A 23546-nucleotide genomic window follows, 5' to 3' on the forward strand; every position below is an offset into this window, starting at 1 on the left:
ATAAGAGCCACAGCTGCTGACCTGTGCCACAGCCCCAGCAACACAGGATCCGAGCTGCATCTGTGATGTACACCACAGCTCACAGCATCACTGGATCCTTAACCCACTGAGCGAGGCCAAGGATTGAACCCACAAACTCATGGTTCCTAGTCAGATTCGTTAACCACTGCACCACGACAGGAACTCCCCTTATTCTTTTTTGATACAGTGATAAATTGATTTGTTTCCTTAATTTCCCTTTCTGATAGTTCATTGTTATCATAGGAATAAATTTCTGTGTATTAATTTTGTATCTTGCAACTTTATTGAATTCATTGATGAGTTCTAGTTTTCAGGTGGCCTCTTTAGAACATTCTATGTATAATATCCTGTTATCTGGAAACAGTGACAGTTTTATTTCTTTTCCAATTTGGAATCCTTTTATTTCTTTTTCTTGTCTAATTGCTGTAGCTAGGACTTACAGAATTATGTTGAATATGACTGGCATGAGTGGGCATCCTTGTCTTGTTTCTGATTTTAGAGGAAATGCTTTCAGCTTTTTACTGTTGAGTATGACATTAGCTGTGGATTTATCATATATGGTGTTTATTATGTTAAAGTATGTTCCCTATGTGCCCACTTTCTGGAGAGATTTTGTTTTTTGTTTGTTTATTTACTTTTTTGGGGGCTGCACAGGCAGCACACAGAGGTTCCCAGGCTAGGGGTCGAATCAGAGCTGCAGCTGCCAGCCTATGCCACAGCCACAGCAACACGAGATCCGAGCCACATCTGCAACCTATACCACAGCGTACAGGAATGCCAGATCCTTAACCCACTGAGTGAGGCTAGGGATTGAACATGAAACCTCATGGTTCCTGGTCAGATTCATTTCCACTGTACCACAACGGGAACTCCTTTTTATTCTTTTTTATTTTTGCTGGTGATGTTGCTTTTTAGGGCCATACCTGCAGCATATGGAAGTGCTGCTAGGGATTGAATCAGCACTGCGGCTAGTAGGCTATGCCACAGACACAGCAATGCTGGATCCGAGCTGTATCTGCAGCCTACACTGCAGCTCGTGGTAACAACAGATCCTTAACCCAAAGAATGAGGCCAGGGATTGAACTTGCATCCTCACCAACACCATGTAGGGTAGTTAACCCACTGAGCCACAATGGGAACTCCTCTGGAGAATATTTATCATGAATGGATACTGAATTTTGTCAAAAGCTTTTCCTGCATCTATTCAGGTAATAATATGGTTTTTATTCTTCAGTTAATGTCATATATCACATTGATTGATTTATGAATATTAAAATTTTTTGCATCCTTGGGTTAAATCACTTGATCCTGGTATATGATCCTTTTAATGCTTAATGTTTTAATTGTTAGATTTGGTTTACTGATATTTTGTTGAGGATTTTTGCCTTTATGTTTATCAGTGATATTGGCCTGTAATTTTCTTTTTTTGTGGTATCTTTGTCTGGTTTGGATATCAGAGTGATGCTGGGTGTATAGAATGAGTTAGAAAGTGTTCTATCCTCTGCAGGTTTTTTTTTTTTTTTTTTTTTTGAGTAGGTTGAGAAGGATAGATGTTAACTCTCCTCTAAATGCTAGGTAGAATTCACCTGTGAAGCTGTCTGGTCCTGGACTTTTGTTTTTTGAGGGTTTTTATTTTTTAAATTTTTTTAATTTTAATTTTTATTTTTTAACTTTTAAAAAATATTATGGCTGTATCCATGGCATATGGAATTTCCTGGGCAGGGAGTGAATTTGAGGCACACTTGGAACTGACACTGAAGCTGTGGCAACACCAGATCCTTTTAACCCGCTATGCTGGGCCAGAGATTGAACCCGCACCTCTCAGCAACCTGAGCCATTGAGGTCAGATTCTTTTTTTTAAGGCTGCACTGGCAGCATGTGGAAGTTCCCAGGCTAGGGGTCAAATTGGACACATGGCTGCCGGCCTACGCCACAGCCACAGGAATGCCATATCCGAGCCATGTCTGCAGCCTAAACCACAGCTCTTGGCAATGCCGGATCCTTAACCTACTGAGCAAGACCAAGGATTGAACCCATGTCCTCATGGATACTAGTCAGGTTTGTTACCACTTAGTCACAATGGGAACTCCTGCAGTTGGATTGTGTGTGTGTGTGTGGTGTGTGTGTGTGTGTGTTTGTAGATTTGCACCTGAGGCACATGGAGGTTCCCAGGCTAGGGATCAAATTGGAGCTGTAACTGCAGGCCTGTGCCACAGCAGTGCCATATCCGAGCCACATCTGTGACTTACACCACAGCTCATGGCAACAGTGGATCCTTAACCTGCTAAGCGAAGCCAGGGATCAAACCCGTGTCTTCATGAATGCTAGTCAGATTTCGTTTCCACAGAGCCAGGATGGTAACTCCAACAGTTGGATTCTTAACCCACCACACCACTGCAGGAGCTCCAAGAGTTTTTAAATTATTGACTCAGTTTCATTACTGCTAATTGGTCTGTTCATATTTTCTATTACTTCCTCGTTCAGTCTTAGGAGATGGTACATTTCTAAGAATTTGTCCATTCCTCCTAGATTATGTATTTTATTGGCATATAATTGTTTGTAGTAGTCTCTTAACAACCTTTGTATTTCTCTTGAAACTTTTCATTTCTGATTTTATTGATTTGTGCCTTTTCTTTTTATATCACATTTTCTTTATCTATCCATCCATTGATGAATACTTATTAAATATTGCAGTGATAAGGGAGTGCATATATATTTGTGAGTTGCTATTTTCATTTACTTCAGGTAAATATCCAGAAGTAGAATTTCTGGTTCACATGGTAGCTATGTTTTCAATACGCGGCTCTGATCCCGTGCTGCTGTTGCTCTGGCGTAGGCCGTTGGCTACAGCTCTGATTAGACCCCTAGCCTGGGAACCTCCATATGCCTTAGGTGTGGCCCTAGAAAAGACAAAAAAATAAAAATAAATAAAATAAATTTTTAAAAAGCCCAGGTATTGAGCATCAGAATGGACGCCATCTGTAAATAATACTATACTGATATAACTAGCTGTTCTGCAGGTAGGAGATGATATAACTTCACAGTGGCATTACCAATACAGATCTAGAAAGAGGGAACTGTGAGACAACTTTCCTTCTCCCTGAGAACAACCACAATCAGCTTTCATGTCAATCTACCTTCCTTTCATTTGGTATTTTGGTTCCTTGGAAGAGAGGTGGTAATGTGTTAAAAATTTACACCACAGCAGTTTCTGTTCTTAGTGATTGACCACTTAATTCTCACAATCCAAAGAGTAGATATTATTTCCATTTTAAAAAATTCTCAGTGAATGCTGGAGCTAGGACTCTTTTTTTTTTTCTTTTCTTTTTTGGCTGCCCCGTGGCATATGGAGCTTCTGGGCTAGGGTTCAGATCCAGATCCAAGCTGCAGTCACTACCTAAGGCACAGCTGTGGCAATGCCAGATCCTTAACCCACTGTGCCAGGCCAGGAATCAAACCTGAATACTAGCACTCCCAAGACATGGTCAATCCCATTGTACCTTAGCAGGAACTCCTAGAATTCTAAATAATGTCCTACTTTAAAGCCCATGCTGTGAGGAAAGCAAGGAATTAATCTCTAAATCCCTTTCATTGGTATAATGCCTTACATATGTAAAAATATTTTCATACTCTTCATCCAATTTTATTTCCACAACAATTCTATGAACAAGCAGAATTAGTAGCTTTCCTATATTACTGATGGAAAAACTGAGGTTCTGAGGGGTTCTCTATCTCCCTAAATCCATTAGTGTCAGAGAGGGCTAGTTCACCAGAGTGCATTTCATTTTTGTCTGAGTAATGCTTTCACAGATGAAACAGCTTTTGAAGTTTCATTCAGTCTGCAAACCAGATATATTACATGAGTATTCCTGTTAGCTTCATTTTATGATTGGAGGAAAAGAGATTAAATGCAAGACTTGAACTCGGCCTGTTAACTTTAAATCTGGCAGTAAAAGCTGGAGACTTTGGGCATGCCAATTGTTTAGTGATTGTCTCTTAGCTCCAAAGCCACTTCTGTGGGCTCCTTGAGTGTCACATCAGGAACACTTTTACCCCACCAGCAACGGTTCCTGCCTATAACAGCTGAATGCAGTTTGCAGTTTTCTCAACTAGCTTTATCAATTTCTCTGTCTCTGTCTGTCTGTCTGTCTGTCTGTCTGTCTGTCTCTCTCTCTCTCTCTCTCTCTCTCTCACACACACACACACACACACACACACACACACACACACACAAACACAGAGCCTCACCACCCCCAAGCTCAGAGCAGCCAGCTCCAGACAAGCAGTACTCCACCCTCGGATTTCTGAGTTGTACTGCTGGGTGACCCCTCCTCCAAACTTCTAAATTTTAATAATTCTAACTTCTTTACTTTATTCCCTCATCCATAGGGTGGTTATTGCTTCCTGTCATTGCTCCTTTTGTGATAACTTTGCGATTCTCTCCATACGCTATCAGTTATACAGATAACAACATTATACTCAGTCATTAGCTAGAGTGTGGTTTCTGTCTCCTGACAGGATCCTCACTAATACTCTTCTAATACTGATGGAGACTAACAGAGAATTGCCTCAGCTTGCAGAAAAGCCTATGATCTTCCTATTTTATTTTGATTCTTGTACTAGAAAGTATCCAGAGAACTAGGCTTCCTATTGGTAGTTGTGTTCTCCAGTATACCAGAAGAGCCTGCTCAGCTTGTTTTCCTTCATGCACAAATAGTAGGTGAGTAGAGTATATCCTACACCTGGACAAAATAGACAACCTGTCTGATAAACAGTAAAACTTTGCCATAATAAAAAAATGGGGCCAAAAATTTAAATTTCAGGAGTGAATCTGACTAGTATCCATGAGAACACCAGTTTGATCCCTGGCCTTGCTCAGTAGGTTAAGGATCCAGTGTTGCTGTGAGCTGTGGTATAAGTTGGAGATGTGGCTTGGATCCCCTGTGGCTTGTGGCTGCGCCTGTGGCCAGCAGCTGCAGCTCTGATTCCATCCCTAGCCTGAGAACTTCCATATGCTGTGGGTGCAGTCCTAAAAAGAAAAGACTGATGTATACCTACACAGCCAGCTTACTAAGAGTTGTGGGGATACCGGTGACAAATGTCAGTTACATTATATCTAAGTATTGATGCATTACTATAGGTTTTACTGTACTCTTGATTTGTTTTTAATCTGGAACTCCTCTAAATTTAACAAGGTATAAGGCTCTGCTTATAAGTGCAACTCCCAACTGAAAAACATAATTTTTGAAACTCAACTATTGGTGTGATTAGCTGGTATAGCCACTATGGACATAAATTGCCCAAGTATGGTAAGGTTCTCATTCTGATCCAGCTATTCTACTTACAGCTATACTCATACACACACAAAAAATTTAAAGCACATATAAACCAGAAATATGTACAGGGATGATTATAGTAGCAAACAAATTGGAAATAACCTACTTGTCTATTAACAGAAAGATGGAGTAATTGTTATTTAACCATATAGTTGAATATTATACATATTATACAATAATTAAATTCAGTGAAATGTCTACATATTTGTTAATGTGGATTAATTTTATAAACATGACAAATGAAAAATTAAATTACAGAATAATAAATTACATACCCTATAGTATGACAAAGTTTAATACATTTTAAAAACTCAAAATAATGTTACTTTTTTATGGATACAAATGTATAAAAACTTGGATGGAAAGAAGATATATACCACTTTCAGTACAATGGTTACTTCTACTCTGGGGAGAAGTACAAAAGAAGATTCTATTGTTTTATTTCTTAATCAAAAAATCTCAAGTAAATATCACAAAATGTTAACATTTCTACATCTGGGAGTAGGTATGTGGGTGTTTATTATTTTCTTTATGCTTGAAATATTTCATAATGACAATTATTAAGAAAAATACCAGTCTAGCTTTGGGAGATCTTTTCTGATATTTTTAGATTGAGTGACTTACTTTTTTTTCATTATTGTAGTGATTTACTTTGTAAAAGACTGTAAGGTAGTAGAGTATTCTGGGGTATTGGAGTGGGATCAGGGGAGCCAAGAGAAGGGAAGATAGAGAAAATGTGGACCTAACTTTGTGTAGGTAGTGTGTAGAGGGAAGGACGAGGTCAGCTTCACAAAGGGAGGAAATACTGAATGGCTGGGTATAAGCAGAGAAGCCAGTAAAGAAATGAAAATATGCTCATATTTCCCAGGCAAATTATTACCTCTTTCCAGGAGGGAACTGGACCTTATGCTTGATCTCATTTTCTGTACCTACAATAGCTATTTCCTTCCAATGGGCACTTCATATATAATGCTGACTGCCATTCTGTCTTGCCAGAAAAACTTACAACCTAGAAATTAATACTCAACTTATTGATTATGCTTATGATTATGCTTGACACTTACCACTCAAGTTTAGCTGCTGGAGAGCATTTAAAGATAGAAAAGATGGTGGTAGATATCTTATTTGATTGTTGTACGCTTTTAAACTAACCAAACTTCTCAATTCCCCTATGCTTCTTGGCATCTCTCTGATTGCATTATCTGAGATATCAAGTTCTTTAAGTTGGATCATATTACACAGCTCTTCTGGAAGTCTTGTTAACTGTAACAAAGATTAAACAATTATATATATATATATATATTTTATTTTATTTTTTATTTTTATTTTTTTTTGCTATTTCTTGGGCCTCTCCCACGGCATATAGAGGTTCCCAGGCTAGGGGTTGAATCAGAGCTATAGCTGCCGGCCCACGCCAGAGCCACAGCAATGCGGAATCCGAGCCGTGTCTGCAACCTACACCACAGCTCACGGCAACGCCGGATCGTTAACCCACTGAGCAAGGTCAGGGATCAAACCCGCAACCTCATGGTTCCTAGTCGGATTCGTTAACCACTGCGCCACGACGGGAACTCCTAAACAATTATATTCTTAATAAATATTTACATGACTAAAACTTTTTCTAAAGTAAAATGGAAGGAGAGATGGTTTGTCTTAAAAAGGAGATATTTTCTATCATGTCAAAAAGACTTTGTGACTCTCTTGCTTAATAAAACCCACGACAAATTGTATACCATCCAGGTATCTCCCCAGTCTGACCAGTGCTACCAATTCAGTCCTGTGCCTTGCTAACCACTTTCCTAACTCTCCCACCACTTGGTGTTTGTTGCCACCTTATCACTGTCTTCTCTCCCTAAAGCTTACCCTGCTTTGTTTTCTTCTCCTCCCTAAAGTTGTTCTAAATGATTCTCTTCTGTATTTCATCTCTTTACTTCTACTCTCACCAATATTGCTTTTAATTAGTTCCTGTGTGTTTTCCTTGGATTTTTTAAAATGACATGATACATATTTTATAATTTTTGTATACAAGTTCCCAATTATGATGAATTTTGAGTAAGTACTCAGTAAATGGCTTTATAACGGACACACACAGTTAGACAAAGTAGACTCAAATAAAAATTCCTTGTATAAAAATTATCACAAAGTAACAGGAATTAAGACATTCTGCTAAGGCAAAGAAGAAATACACATCTTCAGAAAAATAAGGCTATCAAAGAGGCTTTTGAAATAAAGGAAGTTTCATGAGTGAACCAAAGAGCTCTGAATATATGTTCCCCTCAAAAATAACCAAACAACAAGGTGAATACTGGTTATTGTGCTCAGTGTTCTTCCATCTGTAAAAGAAGCAAAATAGACAATTCCTAACTTAAAGGAGATCAAAATTTAGTTCAGGGAACAAAACACACACATATGCAACAATGAAGAATCAGCATTAAGCAATAAATAATTAGTGCCAAAATAAAGTTTACAACAACAGGGCTGGAGCTAGAGGTGCACAGGGCCGAGGATGCCACAGGCCTGGGACTTGGAGCAGCTCTGAAGCGGTGAATAATAGCTCAAGTCTGCAATAAAAAATGGCCTCCAATAAAACTACATTTCAAAAAATGGGAAAGAAACAGAATGGAAAAAGTAAAACAGTTGAAGAGGCAGAGCCTGAAGAATTTACTGTAGAAAAGGTACTGGACTGACGTGTAGTGAATGGGAAAATGGAATATTTCCTGAAGTAGAAGGGGTTTATAGATGCAGACAATACTTGGGAACCTGAAGAGAATTTGGATTGTCCAGAGTTAATTGAAGCATTTATTTACCAAAAAGCTGGTAAAGAAAAAGATGGAGCAAAGAGAAAGTCATTGTCTGACAGTGAATCTGATGATAGCAAATCAAAGAAAAGAGATGCTGCTGATAAACCAAGAGGTTTTGCCAGAGGTCTTGATCTGGAAAGGATAACTGATGCCATAGACAGCAGTGGAGAATTAATGTTTCTCATGAAATGGAAAGATTCAGATGAGGCAGACTTGGTGCTGGCAAAAAGGCAAATATGAAGTTTCCTCAAATTATAATTGCCTTTTTTTTTTTGTAATTGCTTTTTATGAAGAGAGGCTAACTTGGCATTCTTGTCCAGAAGATGAAGCTCAATAATTGTTTGCATTGCTTTATATATATATTTATACATATATATAAAATCTGGGTCTCAGGGTTTTTTTATTTATTAGCGTGAAGAAATAACTACATTCTAATGAAAATCAAGTTTGATATGTTTGTTTTTAAGTAGTATTGGAGGAGTTTTGGGGGATTTTTGTTCTTTACATCTGTAGCACTGGTTACTTTGTAGTTGCTACAAAGCTTTTTGTAGTTGCTTCCTTTAGCAGAAAAGAACATTTGATACTATGGTATATTATTTCCTCAGCATTAGAGAACAGCTTTTCTAAATGCTGGGGAAAATCTCTGTAGTCATTGCTCAGTCAGAATTTAGAATTTGCATTTAACTCAAATGCCTAAGGACCATTCTGGGTTTTTCATGTGTGTATACATAAAATACATATATATGTGACCTGGGGTTTTTTGTTTTGGGGTATTTTTTTAATACATTTACCAAAATAAAAACAGCATTTAAGAACCATGCATAATCCCATGTTTCTGGGATTCCATAATTTTAAACAATATAAGAAATCACTTCAAATAAAATTGAAATTTTTTGAGTGTTAACATTTCAAATTAAATAATTTTGTAATTAATTGGACAACTTTAAACAATTTAAATTGGACACTTTTTAAAGCAGCCATATCAAAATCTGTATCCATATCTACAGTCATGTAAATGAAGTTTTATATTAAAATCCCTAAAAGGAAAATTTTATCACTACCAACAACTTCCCCACCCAAATGAAAAAACTAGAAAAATCCTACTGTGTTTTAAATAAGCCAAGCAACACTTAGTTAAATGGACATTTAAAGGTTCCTTGTGGGAGTTCCTGTTGTGCGCAACGGAAACAAATCCAACTAAAAACCATAAGGTTTCGGGTTCCATCCCTGGCCTCGCTCAGTGGGTTAAGGATCCAGCATTGCCGTGAGCTATGGTGTAGGTTGCAGACGAGGCTCAGATCTGGCGTCGCTGTGGCTCTGGAGTAGGCTGGCAGCAACAGCTCTGATTAGACCCCTACCTAGCCTAGGAACCTCCATATGCTGTGGGTGCAGCTCTAAAGACAAAAGACCAAAAAAAAGAGAGGTTCTTTCTGGTGAACCACTCTTTTTCAAGAAGTTGAAATCCCTGTGCTATATTGACTGAAATGCCATGATACATGGAATTTCTAAGACTTGTTCATAGAAACCTAATATCAGATAGGTTGGCAATTGAAGACCTGCAGGAATATATGGAGTAAACAAATTTTTGTAATCTAAACTTTACCTGCATGTTTTTTCTTTACCCCAACCCATTTCTTTTTTTTTTTTTTTGTCTTTTGTCTTTGTTGTTGTTGTTGTTGTTGTTGCTATTTCTTGGGCCGCTCCCGCGGCATATGGAGGTTCCCAGGCTAGGGGTTGAATCGGAGATGTAGCCACCGGCCTACGCCAGAGCCACAGCAACGCGGGATCCGAGCCGCGTCTGCGACCTACACCACAGCTCACAGCAACGCTGGATCGTTAACCCACTGAGCAAGGGCAGGGACCGAACCCGCAACCTCGTGGTTCCTAGTCGGCTTCGTTAACCACTGTGCCACGACGGGAACTCCACCACAACCCATTTCTTACATGTAGGCTCAGTCTTCTCAGTATTTAGGTTACCGGTTCAGCTTAAGCCAGGAAAAACAATAACTTTGTAGTAATCAGAATGGTATTCAATTGTATATTGTTTCCTTTATTGTAAATATTGGTGAACAGTGGTCAATAAATAGTTTTATATTCAAAAAATAATAATAAAGTTTACAACCACAGATATATAGGTGTTTAGAGAATGTATATCAGTATAAACCAGAGTCCTAAAAGAAAGCTTCATGTAGGAGGCAGGACTCAAATGGCCTTTTAAGAATGAATAGGATTGGGGAGTTCCCATCATGGCTCAGTGTTTAACGAAGTCCACTAGTATCCAGGAGGATGTAGGTTTGATCCCTGGCCTTAATCAGTGGGTTAGGGACCTGGCGTTGCTGTGAGCTGTGGTATAGGTCACAGACGTGCCTCAGATCCCTCATTGCTGTGGCTGTGGTGTAGGCCAGCAGCTGCAGCTCCAATTCCACCCCTAGCCTGGGAACCTCCATAAGCTGTGGGTGCAGCCTTAAAATAGAAAAAAATAGATCAGTCCTTTCAACTGATGAGTAAAACATTAAATATGTTCTGATATAATTTGAGGACAGTGAAAATATGAACCCTAAAAAGGCAAAAGATTTTTTTAAAAAAGAATGAATTTTAAAAAAGAATAGGATTGGGGAGTTCGTGTCATAGCTCAGTGGTAACGAACCCAGCTAGTACCCATGAGGATTCGGGTTCAATCCCTGGCCCCCCCTCAGTAGGTTAAGGATCTGGCATTGCTGTGAGCTATGATGTAGATCGGCAGCCGCAGCTCCAAATCGACCCCTAGCCTGGGAACTTCCATATGCTGCAGGTGTGGCTCTAAAAAGAAAAAAAAAAAAGATTGAATAGAAGTTACGGGACACTTCAAGCAAGACAAGTATCATGCATAAAAGTCGCTGGTAAAGAAAGGTGATAGAAAGAAGAGTGATACATATTTAGAGAAGGAACATAGAACCAGGCCCTGGAAAGACTTGGAATCTGAACCTATGAGATAGGAGTCAGATCAAGAAAGATAAGAAGGTCTGTAGTTTGACATTTCTTCGAACAAACATTATTGAATCTCTTGCTAGTGGAAGTGCGTGACAACTGTTTGACTAGAGAAAGAAGAGTCCTCTTGGGGTCTTTCACTCAGGAAAATCAAAGCCTTATGATTAACCTGACTCATCTTCTTCAGATGACACTTTAGTGACCATCTGTTGTTATGTAAATTAATCCTTTGTGCATATTATCTCTACCCTGAGAGAGTTAACAAAGTGATCTTTCCAATGATAGAATTTTTTTTTTTTTTTTTTTTTTTGGTTTGTAGGGTCATACCTGCGACATATGGAGGTTCCCAGGCTAGGGGTCAAATTAGAGCTACAGCTGCTGGCCTACACCACAGCCACAGCAACAGAATCCGAGCCATGTCTGCTGCCTACACCACAGCTCATGGTAACACCAGATCCTTAACCCATTGAGCAAGGCCAGGGATTGAACCTTCAGCCTCACGGTTCCTAGTCGGATTCGTTTCCGCAGTGCCACGACAGGAACTCAGAATGTTCTTTTTGAGAGGGGTTGTGATAAATCTTTTTTTCCACTTGGTGACCTTTGAAATGATGTTGTACTGTAATATGGTGTCTTTGGCAATCACCTGCATGAGTGGGCTATAGATATGACATCTGGATTCCTAAGAATGGTCCTGTGAAATGAAGTCCACATTTTGATAAGTTGTAAGAAAAGAGAGGAAACTGAGTCAGAGAGAAAATTTGGAGGCTCCCAGATAGTCTAGGCATGAAGTGAGTGATGAGCATGGACCAGGATTGAGACAGTAACACTGGAAAATGAGAGAGATGATTCAAGAACTTTTTCAGAGGAAACAAACAGTTTTGATGTAGTTTGGTATAAATGGTGATAGTTACATGATTTCTAGACAAGTGTGAAGAAAGTGGCGTCACAAACAGAATGCATGGTGAGGTCTAGGAAGAAGTTAATAGAAAAGAGAAAGTTGGAGTTCCCGAAGTGGCTCAGCAGTTAATGAATCTGACTAGCATCCCTGAGGATGCAGGCTTGATCCCTGGCTCAGTGGTTTAGGGACCTGGCATTGCCGTGAGCTGTGGTGTAGGTCATAGACGCTGCTCAAATCCCTCATTGCTGTGGCTGTTGCGTAGGCAGGTGGCTACAGCTCCAATTCGACCCCTATCCTGAGAATCTCCATATGCCATGGGCGCAGCCCTAAGAAGCAAAAAAAGAGAGAAAGTTAAGGGCATAACCTTGTAGACCACAATAGTAAGATACAGGAGGAAAAAGTGAGATTATAAATCAGCCAATGAATTAGTTGATTATAATGCAGAATTACAACATGTCTTTTAGTAAAAAAGCAATTTTTAAAACACAACATCTAGGAGTTCCCATCGTAGCACAGTGGTTAACGAATCCGACTAGGAACCATGAGGTTGCGGGTTTGATCCCTGACCTTGCTCAGTGGGTTAACGATCCGGCATTGCTGTGAGCTGTGGTGTGGGTCGCAGACGTGGCTAGGATCCTGCATTGCTGTGGCTCAGGCGTAGGCTGACAGCTACAGCTCCGATTCGACCCCTAGCCTGGGAACCTCCATATGCCACAGGAATGGCCCTAGAAATAGCAAAAAGACAAAATATATATATATATATATCATTCTTTATTCCATCTACTTAAGCAAGTATTTTCTGGAGTAGCCCTTCTGGAATTGTATTATATAGCAGATATTAGATTTTAAATGGTCAAATAACTTTGGGAAATGTGGGTTAAATAGAGACAAACTGATTTCTTTACTGCAGGAACCTTCAGAGCTTTTAATATACTGAATCTACTGTGATTCTCTCAGAAAAGAAGCCAGTGCTTTTCAATGTTCTTGGGATTAGTTTTTTTGGGAAAAAATTCTGGGAAATCTCATCCTCCAAAAATAGTCCAGCTTCTATCAAATTACTTTAATTTGACTGTGAAGATCAAATTAAAGATAACTAGATAATAGATGTGTCCTTTTCACTCATTTACTGAGATCTTATCATAAATCAGAGTTTTTTTATTTAAAAAATATTTCCACAAAACTCACTCTTAGAGTTTGAGTAAAATGAAATATTATAAGAACATTTATTCCTGTTGATATAGCAGTCCTTTAGGGGACATTCCCTAAGGAAATAGTAAAATATGAAGAAGACTGTATTATAAAGAAGTTCATCACAGAATTATTTAAAAATTAGAACATCCCTAAATGCTTACCAACAATGGATTAGTTACGTAAATCATGTATTGTTTATAGTAATTATTGAGATTATGATTATTAAGATTAAGAAGATTATTAAGATTATTAAGATTAAGATTAGAAGATTAAGATTTTATATCATGGGAAAATTCTTATAAGTTAAGTGAAAATATTTAAAAGAATTTAAAATTGAGTAAACAGTATTTTTATAATTGTTTATAAAATCATATATATAAGAAGCAAAAGTAAAAGTAAGTTGTATCAACCTATGACCAGTATTTATGACAGTATGCTTGTGAAATTTTTTTACTTCTTTTTCACAACTTTCCAAATTTTCAATAATGTTATATCAGCAACTTTAAAACTCCTTTTATTATTAAACTGAAATAAAAATAAACCTATAAAGTTGTAAGTATTAATTACTTGACATTTCATTTTAATGAAATATTTTCCTATAAATCTATTATGTTGAAAATTTATTTGTAAGCCACATTTTGGGTTAAAAAAAAAAAAGCTCTCCTAGAGTTCCCATCGTGGTGCAGCAGAAATGAATCTGACTACTATCCATTTGCATGTGGGTTCAATCCCTGGCCTCGCTCAGTGGGTCAGGGATCTGGCATTGCTCTGAGCTATTGGTGTAGTTCTCAAACAGTGCTTGGATCTTGAGTTGCTATGGCTGTGGTGTAGGCCGGCAGCTGCAGCTCTGATTCAAACCCTAGCCTGGGAACTTCCATATGCCATGGTGCAGCCCTAAAAAGCAGAAAAAAAAAAACTATCCTTTACAAAATAAAATATTCTAACTAAATTAAACACTCATGCACGTGTGTGTATGCATGCGTGCGCGCGCACGCACACACACACACACACACAGCTTAGATTTTGATCCCCTTCAGTCCTATCTTCCCACAAAGCCCAAAATATGTCTCTTACCTTTCTCCCATTTATCTGACTTATATTCAGCTCTTCCAGTGATTGAAGTTGGCAAAGTTCAATAGGAAAATAAATAAATTGATTGCTTGAGATGTTTAATTTCTGGATTCCTTTTAAGTTACAGATCTCTGGAGGAATATTCTGTATTTGATTTTCTGAAAGATCAAGTACTTGCAAATTTTCTAAAGTACACACTTCTATAGGGAAAGTTTCCAGTTTATTACAGCATAAAATAAGAACATGGAGTGATACCATATTAGAAATAGATGGTGGAATTTTCTTTATTTTGTTTTTACCAAGATCCAGGTATTCAAGATTAATAAGTGAGCATAAGTGCTCAGAAAATATGAGGAGTTTATTTTCATTAAACTCTAAATGAAGCAGTTGTTTACTGAAAGATATGTCTGCAGGTATTTCTGAAATGTAATTTCCATTAAAACTCAGATAATAAAGAGACTCTAAAGCGCACAAACCTAGCGGAAAATATATTATTTTATTATAACTTAATTCAACTTTAGTTATTTTTCTGCAGTTTTTTATTTCAATGGGAAAATCTGTGATTATATTTCCTGCAAATTCTAGACTGAACATATTATTGAGATGTGAAATATCTTCAGGTATTTTTATTATATTATTTCTGTTTATATGGAGTTTTCTTAAATTTTTAAGCTTATGGATGTTCTTGGGAAGTTCTGTTATTTTATTATCACTAAGACTAAGGAATTCCAACATTACACAGTGGGAAATATTCTCTGGTACGTCTTTCAATAAATTTTTGTCAAGTACTAGAATCCTAAGTTCTCTAAAATTCTCAATTTTGTGTGAAATAACTTCCAATTTATTATCAGTCAGTTGGAGTTCTTTCATTCTGAGCAGTCGAAAAATTTCCACAGCCAAAAAGGTGAGTTTATTGTGATCAAGTAAAAGTTTCTCTAAATTCTTAAGCTCCTTAATTTCTTTTGGCAAACTGCTTATCAGGTTTCCAGTAAGATTTAGTGAAATTAACTTTGGAAGGAAGCACAGAGCTTTAGGAAATATTGTTAACTGATTATATTCCAGATTGAGACCCCTCAATTTTTTCAAACTAGATAGAGTATCTGGTATATGTCTTAACTTATTTTTAGCCAAATTTAAAATTTCTAAGTTTCCAAGACTTTCCAAGCCGGAAGGAGAACCCTCAATACAATTATTATTTAAAAAGAGTTGTCTGATATTCCCAAGCTGAGATAGTTCTTTAGGTATGTGCAATATTTGATTGTGACTGACATTTAATGTCTTTAAATTATGAAGTAACTGAATTTCGGATGGAAGTGATGATAACCCATTTTCTTTCATGGATAAAATTTCAAGTCCTAGCAGATCACTTGGGTCTACCCCTTTAAAGCTTTTTATTTTGTTCTCATCTAAATTTAGATATTTTACATACTTGGTTTTTAAAATGTCCTTAGGGAATTCTTGCAAACCCTTGGCTTTAAGGTTAACTGTAAAGTTATCTAATCCTAAAGCAAATCCTTTCTGACTTTCTTCAGAGAGTTGTGGACTAATTTTTTCTAATGTTTCAAGGAAATCTTGATATTCAGCAGTCATCCCAGTTATTGATAATGACGAACTTGGTGAAATCTCAGTTTTTGACTGCAAGCTGTCAGGTCTAGTGATTGTTTCAGAAAATCTCTTAGCCTTACTTCCAGAGGAGGATATTGATGTATCATCATGTATACCTAACATATTTTTTCTAGGACGCATTTCACTAATTTGGTTGGAAGGTGTCCCATCAGAGGCTTCCTTTAATGAACTTGAGGATTCTTTAATAAATCCAGATTCCTCCACTGACCGTGATGTAGCTTCTTCCCTAAGTTGACTAGTGACATCCTCTCTCTCTTCTGGAGTACTCTCCTTTTCAGACATCTTTTTTGCAGATAGGTTTTATACCAACACAGGTTTTTAACTCACTTCTAGTTTTCATGTTTAATTTTTTCCTTTGAAACCTACAAAACAAATGTTGATTTTTTAAAAGAAGTATAAGATGTTAAAATTACAAATGAATTTTAATTCTCTAATGAATAATTTGATAATTATAAAAATACATCTATGAATGATAAAGTAATTTAGGTATAATTACTGGCTAAGGATATTTTATTGATTACATGCATTTATCACATGACACTCTTAAAATCACATTAAAATTATAGAAAGGAATAAAAAAATTAAAGAAAATCAGGAAGGAGACACAAGGGAATAAAATAATTCAGCAAGTTTTGGAAGACAGAAAACGGACAACCAGTGACCGCTCATGCCACAGGCAGAGAATGCCATTCTCATTGTGGACATTGCAGATTTACATATGGTACTGAAGTGTCATTTAGTCTGCTATTCATTGTTTCTAGATGGGTTTTTATCTCAGCAATTGAATTATCTAATTTTGATTGACTCATCTTTGTATTTTCCAGTGATTTGCATCTTTTATCAGTAATCTTTCTAAATTCCTTTAGCATTTTTATTACATCCTTTTTGAACTTAGGGTCTAGTAGAGTAGTGAGGCCTGTTTTACTATTTTCAGGAGATTTCTCTTATTCCTTTGACTAGGAATAGTTCCTCTGCTTTTTTATTTTACTTAGCTTTCTCTGTCTGTGAATTTAGGAGAAACAGCTATGTGGTCTTGAAAGTGTGTCTTGGAGTTCCAGCTGTGGCTCAGCACTAACAAATCCAACTGGTATACATGAGGACATAGGTTCAATCCCTGGCCCCGCTCAGGGGGTTAAGGATCTGGTGTTGCTATGGCTGTGGCATAGGCTGGCAGCTCTAGCTCCTATTTGACCCCTAGCCTGGGAACTTCCATATGCCATGAGTGTGGCCTTAAAAAGACCAAAAAAAAAAAAAAGGTGGCTTTTTTTTTTGTGGGATCATCCTTTTGAAGATTGTGTTTCCAGTATTTCTGGTACAAGGGCTAGTTTTGATGTGGATAGCAGCTACATCTTTCCTCAGGGTGTGCTAGCTGTTATCCCCTTGGTAGAAGGTGTGATTGGTGTTATGCTGTCTAGAAACTGTGATGGATGTGAAGTGGGGCTTCCTCCGCACTGTGTCTGTCACTGCCTTATAGGGAGTAAGATCTGCTCCCCAGTTGTTGGAGTAGAAGCCCTAAGGGTTGGGTTTGATCAGACTCCATTGCCCTTGAATGTGAGCCCTGCCCTAAAAGGAATGATTGTTGAAGAAAATGAGACCCATGTGGTCACAAAAACCCTGTGTGTTACTTGTGTAGGTGTCCACAGTTCCACTCAAAAACAGCCCGAGGTTGCAGCTCTTTCTTTCTGTGTTGATCCCAAATCTAGTGCAGTGCTATGGTGGGTAGCAGCCTGCTGTGGCTGCAGGAAGTGAGGAATTATGCTGCCACCTGGGATCTGGGCTGCCTCCATGGCAAACTTTTCCAGGGATTTGTCTTCCCCAGATCTCAAGTTAAACAACCATGTGAAGTAGGCAGAGTCAGGGCATTCTTACTGGGAAATGAATTGCTGCATAGTTCTGCAAAGGATCTGTCTACCAGAGATTAAGCGCTTAGCTGCCGTATGTTCTTGTGGCATTGCCTGGTCCACAAGTTGACAATGTCTGCCCAGTTCAGCCTGCAGTCTCCAAATATGCTGACAGTGATCTTGGCAGTCCTCCACAGATCACAACTCAGATGCCCCAGTCTGCCTCTGTGTAGTGAGACTGAATCTTTGCTCTGATCTTGGGCCAGCGTGTGGTGTTGAGTGAGTGGCACCAGGGTGTTTGCCCCTTTGGATTGGGAAGTACAACAAGGTGGCAGCTGCCAGTGCAAGTCTCTTTCTACCCTGATTGTTAGCAAGCCAGCACACAAGCACTCCTTGTGAGTAGAGTAAAGCCTTCTCCAGCCCTTCTATCTGTCTTAATAGATTTCTCAGCAGGGAAGGCAGTGCTTCTGGGCACGGGTCCACCCATGTGGACTTTCTTGAACTTGCAGATCCCTCCCGGAGACACCAATCCCCACGGGATGCCTTTTTTTTTTCTTTTTTTGTCTTACCCAGTTACATGGAGATCTTTCAGTTTTGGTTGGATAGGAGATCTGCCTATTTGCAGTGGGTTTTCTGTGAGAAATGTTCCACATGTAGATGTATTTTTTATGTGTTTGTGGGGGGAAGTGAGCTCCATACTCCATCACCTTGATCTCCCTCCAAAAATTCTTTCTATTAAACTGATATGGAATAGTTTTCATCATGTTTTGTGAGACTAGCACTAACCTGATATCAACACCTAAGGAGGAGAATATGAATAAGAAAATCACAGACCAGTTTTACTGAAGGCAAAAATGCAAAAATTCTATATATTGTAATACTCTTCTCTATGTCTAAAAATAGAAATATAAAAGAAGATGAATATTTTGTGACTAATTTGCATTTCTCCCAGAAATACAAGGTTTGATTTTAACATTAGAAAATTAATTTATTTTTCCACACTGAAATATTACAGAATAAAAAATTATCATTTTAATAGATGCAGAAGTACTTGATAAATTGCAACCATTTTCATGACTTTAAAGAAAACTAGGAATAGATGGGAATTTCCTTAATTTGCTAAATGGTTTTCATAAAAATTATACAATACATAATCATACCTAGTGCTAAAATAGCAAAAACTTTTCCTTTGATATTGGAAGCAAGAAAATGCCCTCTATCACTTCTGTTCAGTATTGCATTAGAGATCTTAGCCAGTGACATGAGGCAAAGAAAAATGTTATGGAAAATTATAAAAGAATAAATAAATATCATTAGTCACAAATAGTGTTATTATGTATGTAGAAAATCCAATATCATCTACAGATAAATTATTAGAATTGATGAACATTGATTAATGTTGTTGAATACAAACTAAACATAAAAAGTCAATTTCATTTCTTATGCTAACAAAAAGGAGTTAGAATGAAAGTTTAAAGAGGTGTCATTTATACAGCTGCATGTAAATCAATGAAACTGGAATACACCCTCACACCATGCACAAAAATAAACCTAAAATGGCTTAAAGACTTAAATGTAAGACAAGACACCATTCAATTCCTAGAAGAGAACATAGGAAAAACATTTTCTGATAGCAACCTTACAAATGTTTTCTCAGATCTGTCTCCCAAAGCAACAGAAATAAAAGCAAAAATAAAACAATGGGACCTAATCAAACTGACAAGCTTTTGCACATCAAAGGAAACCACACACACACAAAAAAAGACAACTTACAGAATGGGAGAAAATAGTTTCAAATGATGCAACTGACAAGGGCTTAATCTCTAAAATATGCAAACAACTTATACAACTCAACAGCAAAAAAGCCAACAACACAATGGAAAAATGGGCAAAAGACCTGAATAGACATTTCTCCAAAGAAGATATGCAAATGGCCAACAAGCACATGAAAAAATGTTCAACATCACTGATCATTAGAGAAATGCAAATCAAAACTACTATGAGGTACCACCTCACACCAGTCAAAATGGCCATCATTAATAAGTCCACAAATAACAAATGCTGGAGAGGGTGTGGAGAAAAGGGAACCCTCCTGCACTGTTGGTGGGAATGTCAGTTGATACAACCACGATGGAAAACATTATGGAGCTACCTTAGGAAACTAAACATAGAACTACCAAATGACCCAGCAATCCCACTCTTGGGCATATATCCAGACAAAACATTCCTTGAAATAGACACATGCACCCATGTGTTTATTGCAGCACTATTCACAATAGCCAAGACATGGAAACAACCTAAATGTCCATTGACAGATGAATGGATTAAGAAGATGTATATATACACAATGGAATACTACTCAGCCATAAAAAACAACAAAATAAAGCCATTTGTGGCAACATGGATGAAACTAGAGACTCATAATAAGTGAAGTAAGTCAGAAAGAAAAATACAAATACCATATGATATCACTTATATCTGGAATCTAATATATGGCACAAATGCAACTTTCCACAGAAAAGAAAATCTTGGACATGGAGAACAGACTTATTGCCAAGGGGGAGGGGGAAGGAGTGGGATGGATTGGGAATTTGGGGTTAATAGATGCAAACTATTGCCTTTGGAATGGATAAGCAATCAGATCCTGCTATATAGCACTGGAAACTGTATCTAGTCACTTATGATAGCAACCTTACAAATGTGACAATGTGACAATGTGACAATGTGAGAAAAAAGAATGTATACATGTATACATGTATATGTGACTGGGTCACCTTGCTGTACAGAAGAAAATTGACAGAACAGTGTAAACCAGTTATAATGGAAAAAATAAAAATCATTATAAAAAAATAGAGGTTTCATTTATGATAAAGAAATATCAATTATATAGGAATAAATCTAACAAAAATGTGTAAGATTTCTACAAAAAAAATACTACTTAATGTAACCACAAAAATGTAATGAGAGAAATTGGACAAAACCTAAATAGAGAGGTTTGTCTTCAAATTGATCTATAAAATTCCAATCAAAATCCTGATCTTATTTTTGTGGAACTTGACAAGCTGATTCTTAAAGTACTTAGATTAAACAAAGGACCAAAGATAGTCATGATGCTTTCTTTCTTGCTCGCTTGCTTATTTATTTATTTATTTATTAACAGCCCTACCTGTGGCATATGGAAGTGCCTGGTCTAGGGGTTGAATCGGAACTGCAGCTGCCAACCTACACCACAGCCACAGCAACGCAGGATCCAAACCTCATCTATGACCTACTCTGTAACTTTTGGCAACTCCAGATCCTTAATGCACTGAGTGAAAATGTATTCATGTCTTTAGTATATAGAGAATGAATACTTAAGTGGACACAAAAAGCATTGTTGGTAATGGTAACCAGTTGGAAATAACATAAATGTCCATAATAGGAGACATATTAAATAAATTATATATTATTTCTATGCGTAGATCTAACTTCAACATAACCTTATCCACACCAGACTAGATTGGGGTTTAATCAGTATCCCTTTGGCTTTTGCTTTAAGTGAGTGTTAAAGGTTATTAAAATAATCTGTGTCCAGGAGTTCCCCTGGTGGCGCAATGGAAACGAATTCAACTAGGAACTATGAGGCTGAAAGTTCAATTGCTGGCCTTGCTCAGTGGATTAAGGATCTGGCATTGTCATGAGCTGTGGTGTAGGTTGTAGACACGGCTTGGATCCTGCATTGCTGTGGCTGTGGTGTAGGCCAGCAGCTATAGTTCCAATTTAACCCCTAGCCTGGGAACCTTCATGTGCCACAGGTGTGGCCCTTAAAAAAAAAAAAATCTGTGTCTAAATGGTCTCCACTCAGAAGTTTCTCAAAATGTATGGCTTAGACAGCTTTAACTATAACATCAACTATGGATAAGTCAAAATATACCCACAGTGTGTTTTGTCATATTTTAATGTTATAGTTTTTGCTTTTTGTGCCTCACTTAAGAAATTCTTCTGTATTTACTTTTTTTTTTTTTGTCTTTTTAGGGCCACATCCATGGCATATGGAAGTCCCAGGCTAGGGGTTGAATTGGAGCTGCAGCTGCCGGCCTATACCACAGCCACAGCAATGCCAGATCAGAGCCATATCCGCAACCTACACTGAAGTTCACTGCAACACCAGATCCTTAACCCACTGAGCAAGGCCAGGGATTGAACCCCCATCCTCATGGATGCTAGTTGGGTTCATTACTACTGAGCCACAACAGGAACTCCAACATATTTACTTCTATATAATTAGAGTCCCTCAGGAAAGACACAATCCATTGAAATTGAGTAATTTGAGGAAAATGTAACAGAGAGCTTATTTACAAAGGTATGGGGAGAGTGAAGGGAAACCATAAAGGATAATGCTTTATCCTGGGATGGGGGAGAGAGAAAGATATAGATAGAGCGAGAGAGAAATAGATATACATACATAGAACTGAGACAGTGCGCTGTGGAGAAAGGCCACCTGATTGGAGCCGGGCCTTTGGATACAGAGACCAGTCAGTCTGCAGCAATGTGCTGCAGCACCAGAGAATAAATCTTCACTCTCACTCTCCTCCTTCCTTTTATCCCTGTGCTAGTTCCCCATTTGCTAAATTCAAATGGAAACCAAAGATCATGAAAGACACTTGATCCAATCTGTATCATTTAGCCTCTGGGGACAGAAAGCAGAATCAGAAATTACAACAATGGCCATAAATGTTTCCCATTTCTGTATGTCCTCCAAGAGGTAGAATCTGTTTCCCCACCTCTTGAATCTCATTGGGCCGTATGACTTCTTTTGGCTGATGGGATATTAACCAAACATGATGCAAGCAGAGTTTTGAGAGATGTGGACACTGGAGCTTATAGAGCTATTCTCTCCAACAGTTTTTGATATAACCATGATCTGTGTTTTTGAGATCCCAACCTATGTGAAGAAGTATGGGTAGCCTACTGGAGGCTGAGAGACATCTGGCTCATTACCTCAGCCTTTAGCCACCAACATTCAGAAGCAGAGTTACCTAGCTGACTGGCAGCTGACTACAGTTGCATAGATGAGCCCAGCCACGGTTATGAAAAGAAATGTCCAGCTGAGTCAACCCCAAATGGCTAACCCAGAATTATGAGCTTAATAAAGTGTTATGCAGGAAGGACTGATACAAGGCACAAATGAAAGATATCCAGCATCTAAAACATTTTATGCTTTGCCTTTTACAGTTGGTTCTTTAATATATGGAAATTACTTTTTGTTTACTATGAGGTAGAGATCTTATTTAACTTTTTCTCATATTTCTACTCAGTTGTTTATTGAAGAATAAGCCCTTTCTTTATTGATGACTAATGTTGCCTCAATCATATATCACATATGTGCGGGAGGAGTTTCTGGACTTTCAATTCTGTTTAATCTATTTGTTTAAGTTTGCTTCAATGCTACATGTTTTTTAATATTATAACGTTATAATAAAACTTGGTATCTAGTAAAGAAAGCACTCTCACTTATTGTTTTTCTTCAAAACTATGGTGCTTAATTTTAAGTCCTTTACATAGCTAGATCAGTTTCAGGATCAGTGTGTCAAGTTCCACAAAATATCTTGCTTGTATTTCAATAAGAACTGAATTAAGGACACGAGATAAAGATGGTGGAATAGAAGGACTGGAGCTCAACTTCTCTCTTAAATACAACAAAATTACAACCCAATGCTGAGCAATATCCAATCAAATTAACTTGAAACTTTCAAAAAGATATCTACTCCAGAAGACAAAAAGGAGGCCACATCAAGAGGTAGGAGGGGCGATT

At 37.8% G+C, this 23546-nt stretch overlaps 1 protein-coding gene and 1 pseudogene across 1 annotated transcript in view; one reads left to right on the forward strand and one right to left on the reverse strand.

Annotated features, from left to right (window-relative positions):
* Window positions 1–16193, reverse strand: part of LRRD1 (leucine rich repeats and death domain containing 1) — a 28532-nt gene extending 12339 nt beyond the window's left edge. Inside the window, exons 1-2 of the mRNA XM_047754008.1 lie at window positions 14289–16193; window positions 6422–6620 (exon numbers count right to left, since the gene is read on the reverse strand). Coding sequence (XP_047609964.1) covers window positions 6422–6620; window positions 14289–16193 — 2104 coding nt within the window. The remainder of the gene's footprint in view (window positions 1–6421; window positions 6621–14288) is intronic.
* Window positions 7571–8530, forward strand: LOC125111872 (chromobox protein homolog 3-like; annotated as a pseudogene).
* Window positions 16194–23546: the final 7353 nt, after the last annotated feature.

Source organism: Phacochoerus africanus, chromosome 11 (genome assembly GCF_016906955.1).
Source record: "Phacochoerus africanus isolate WHEZ1 chromosome 11, ROS_Pafr_v1, whole genome shotgun sequence".
NCBI lineage: Eukaryota > Metazoa > Chordata > Mammalia > Artiodactyla > Suidae > Phacochoerus > Phacochoerus africanus.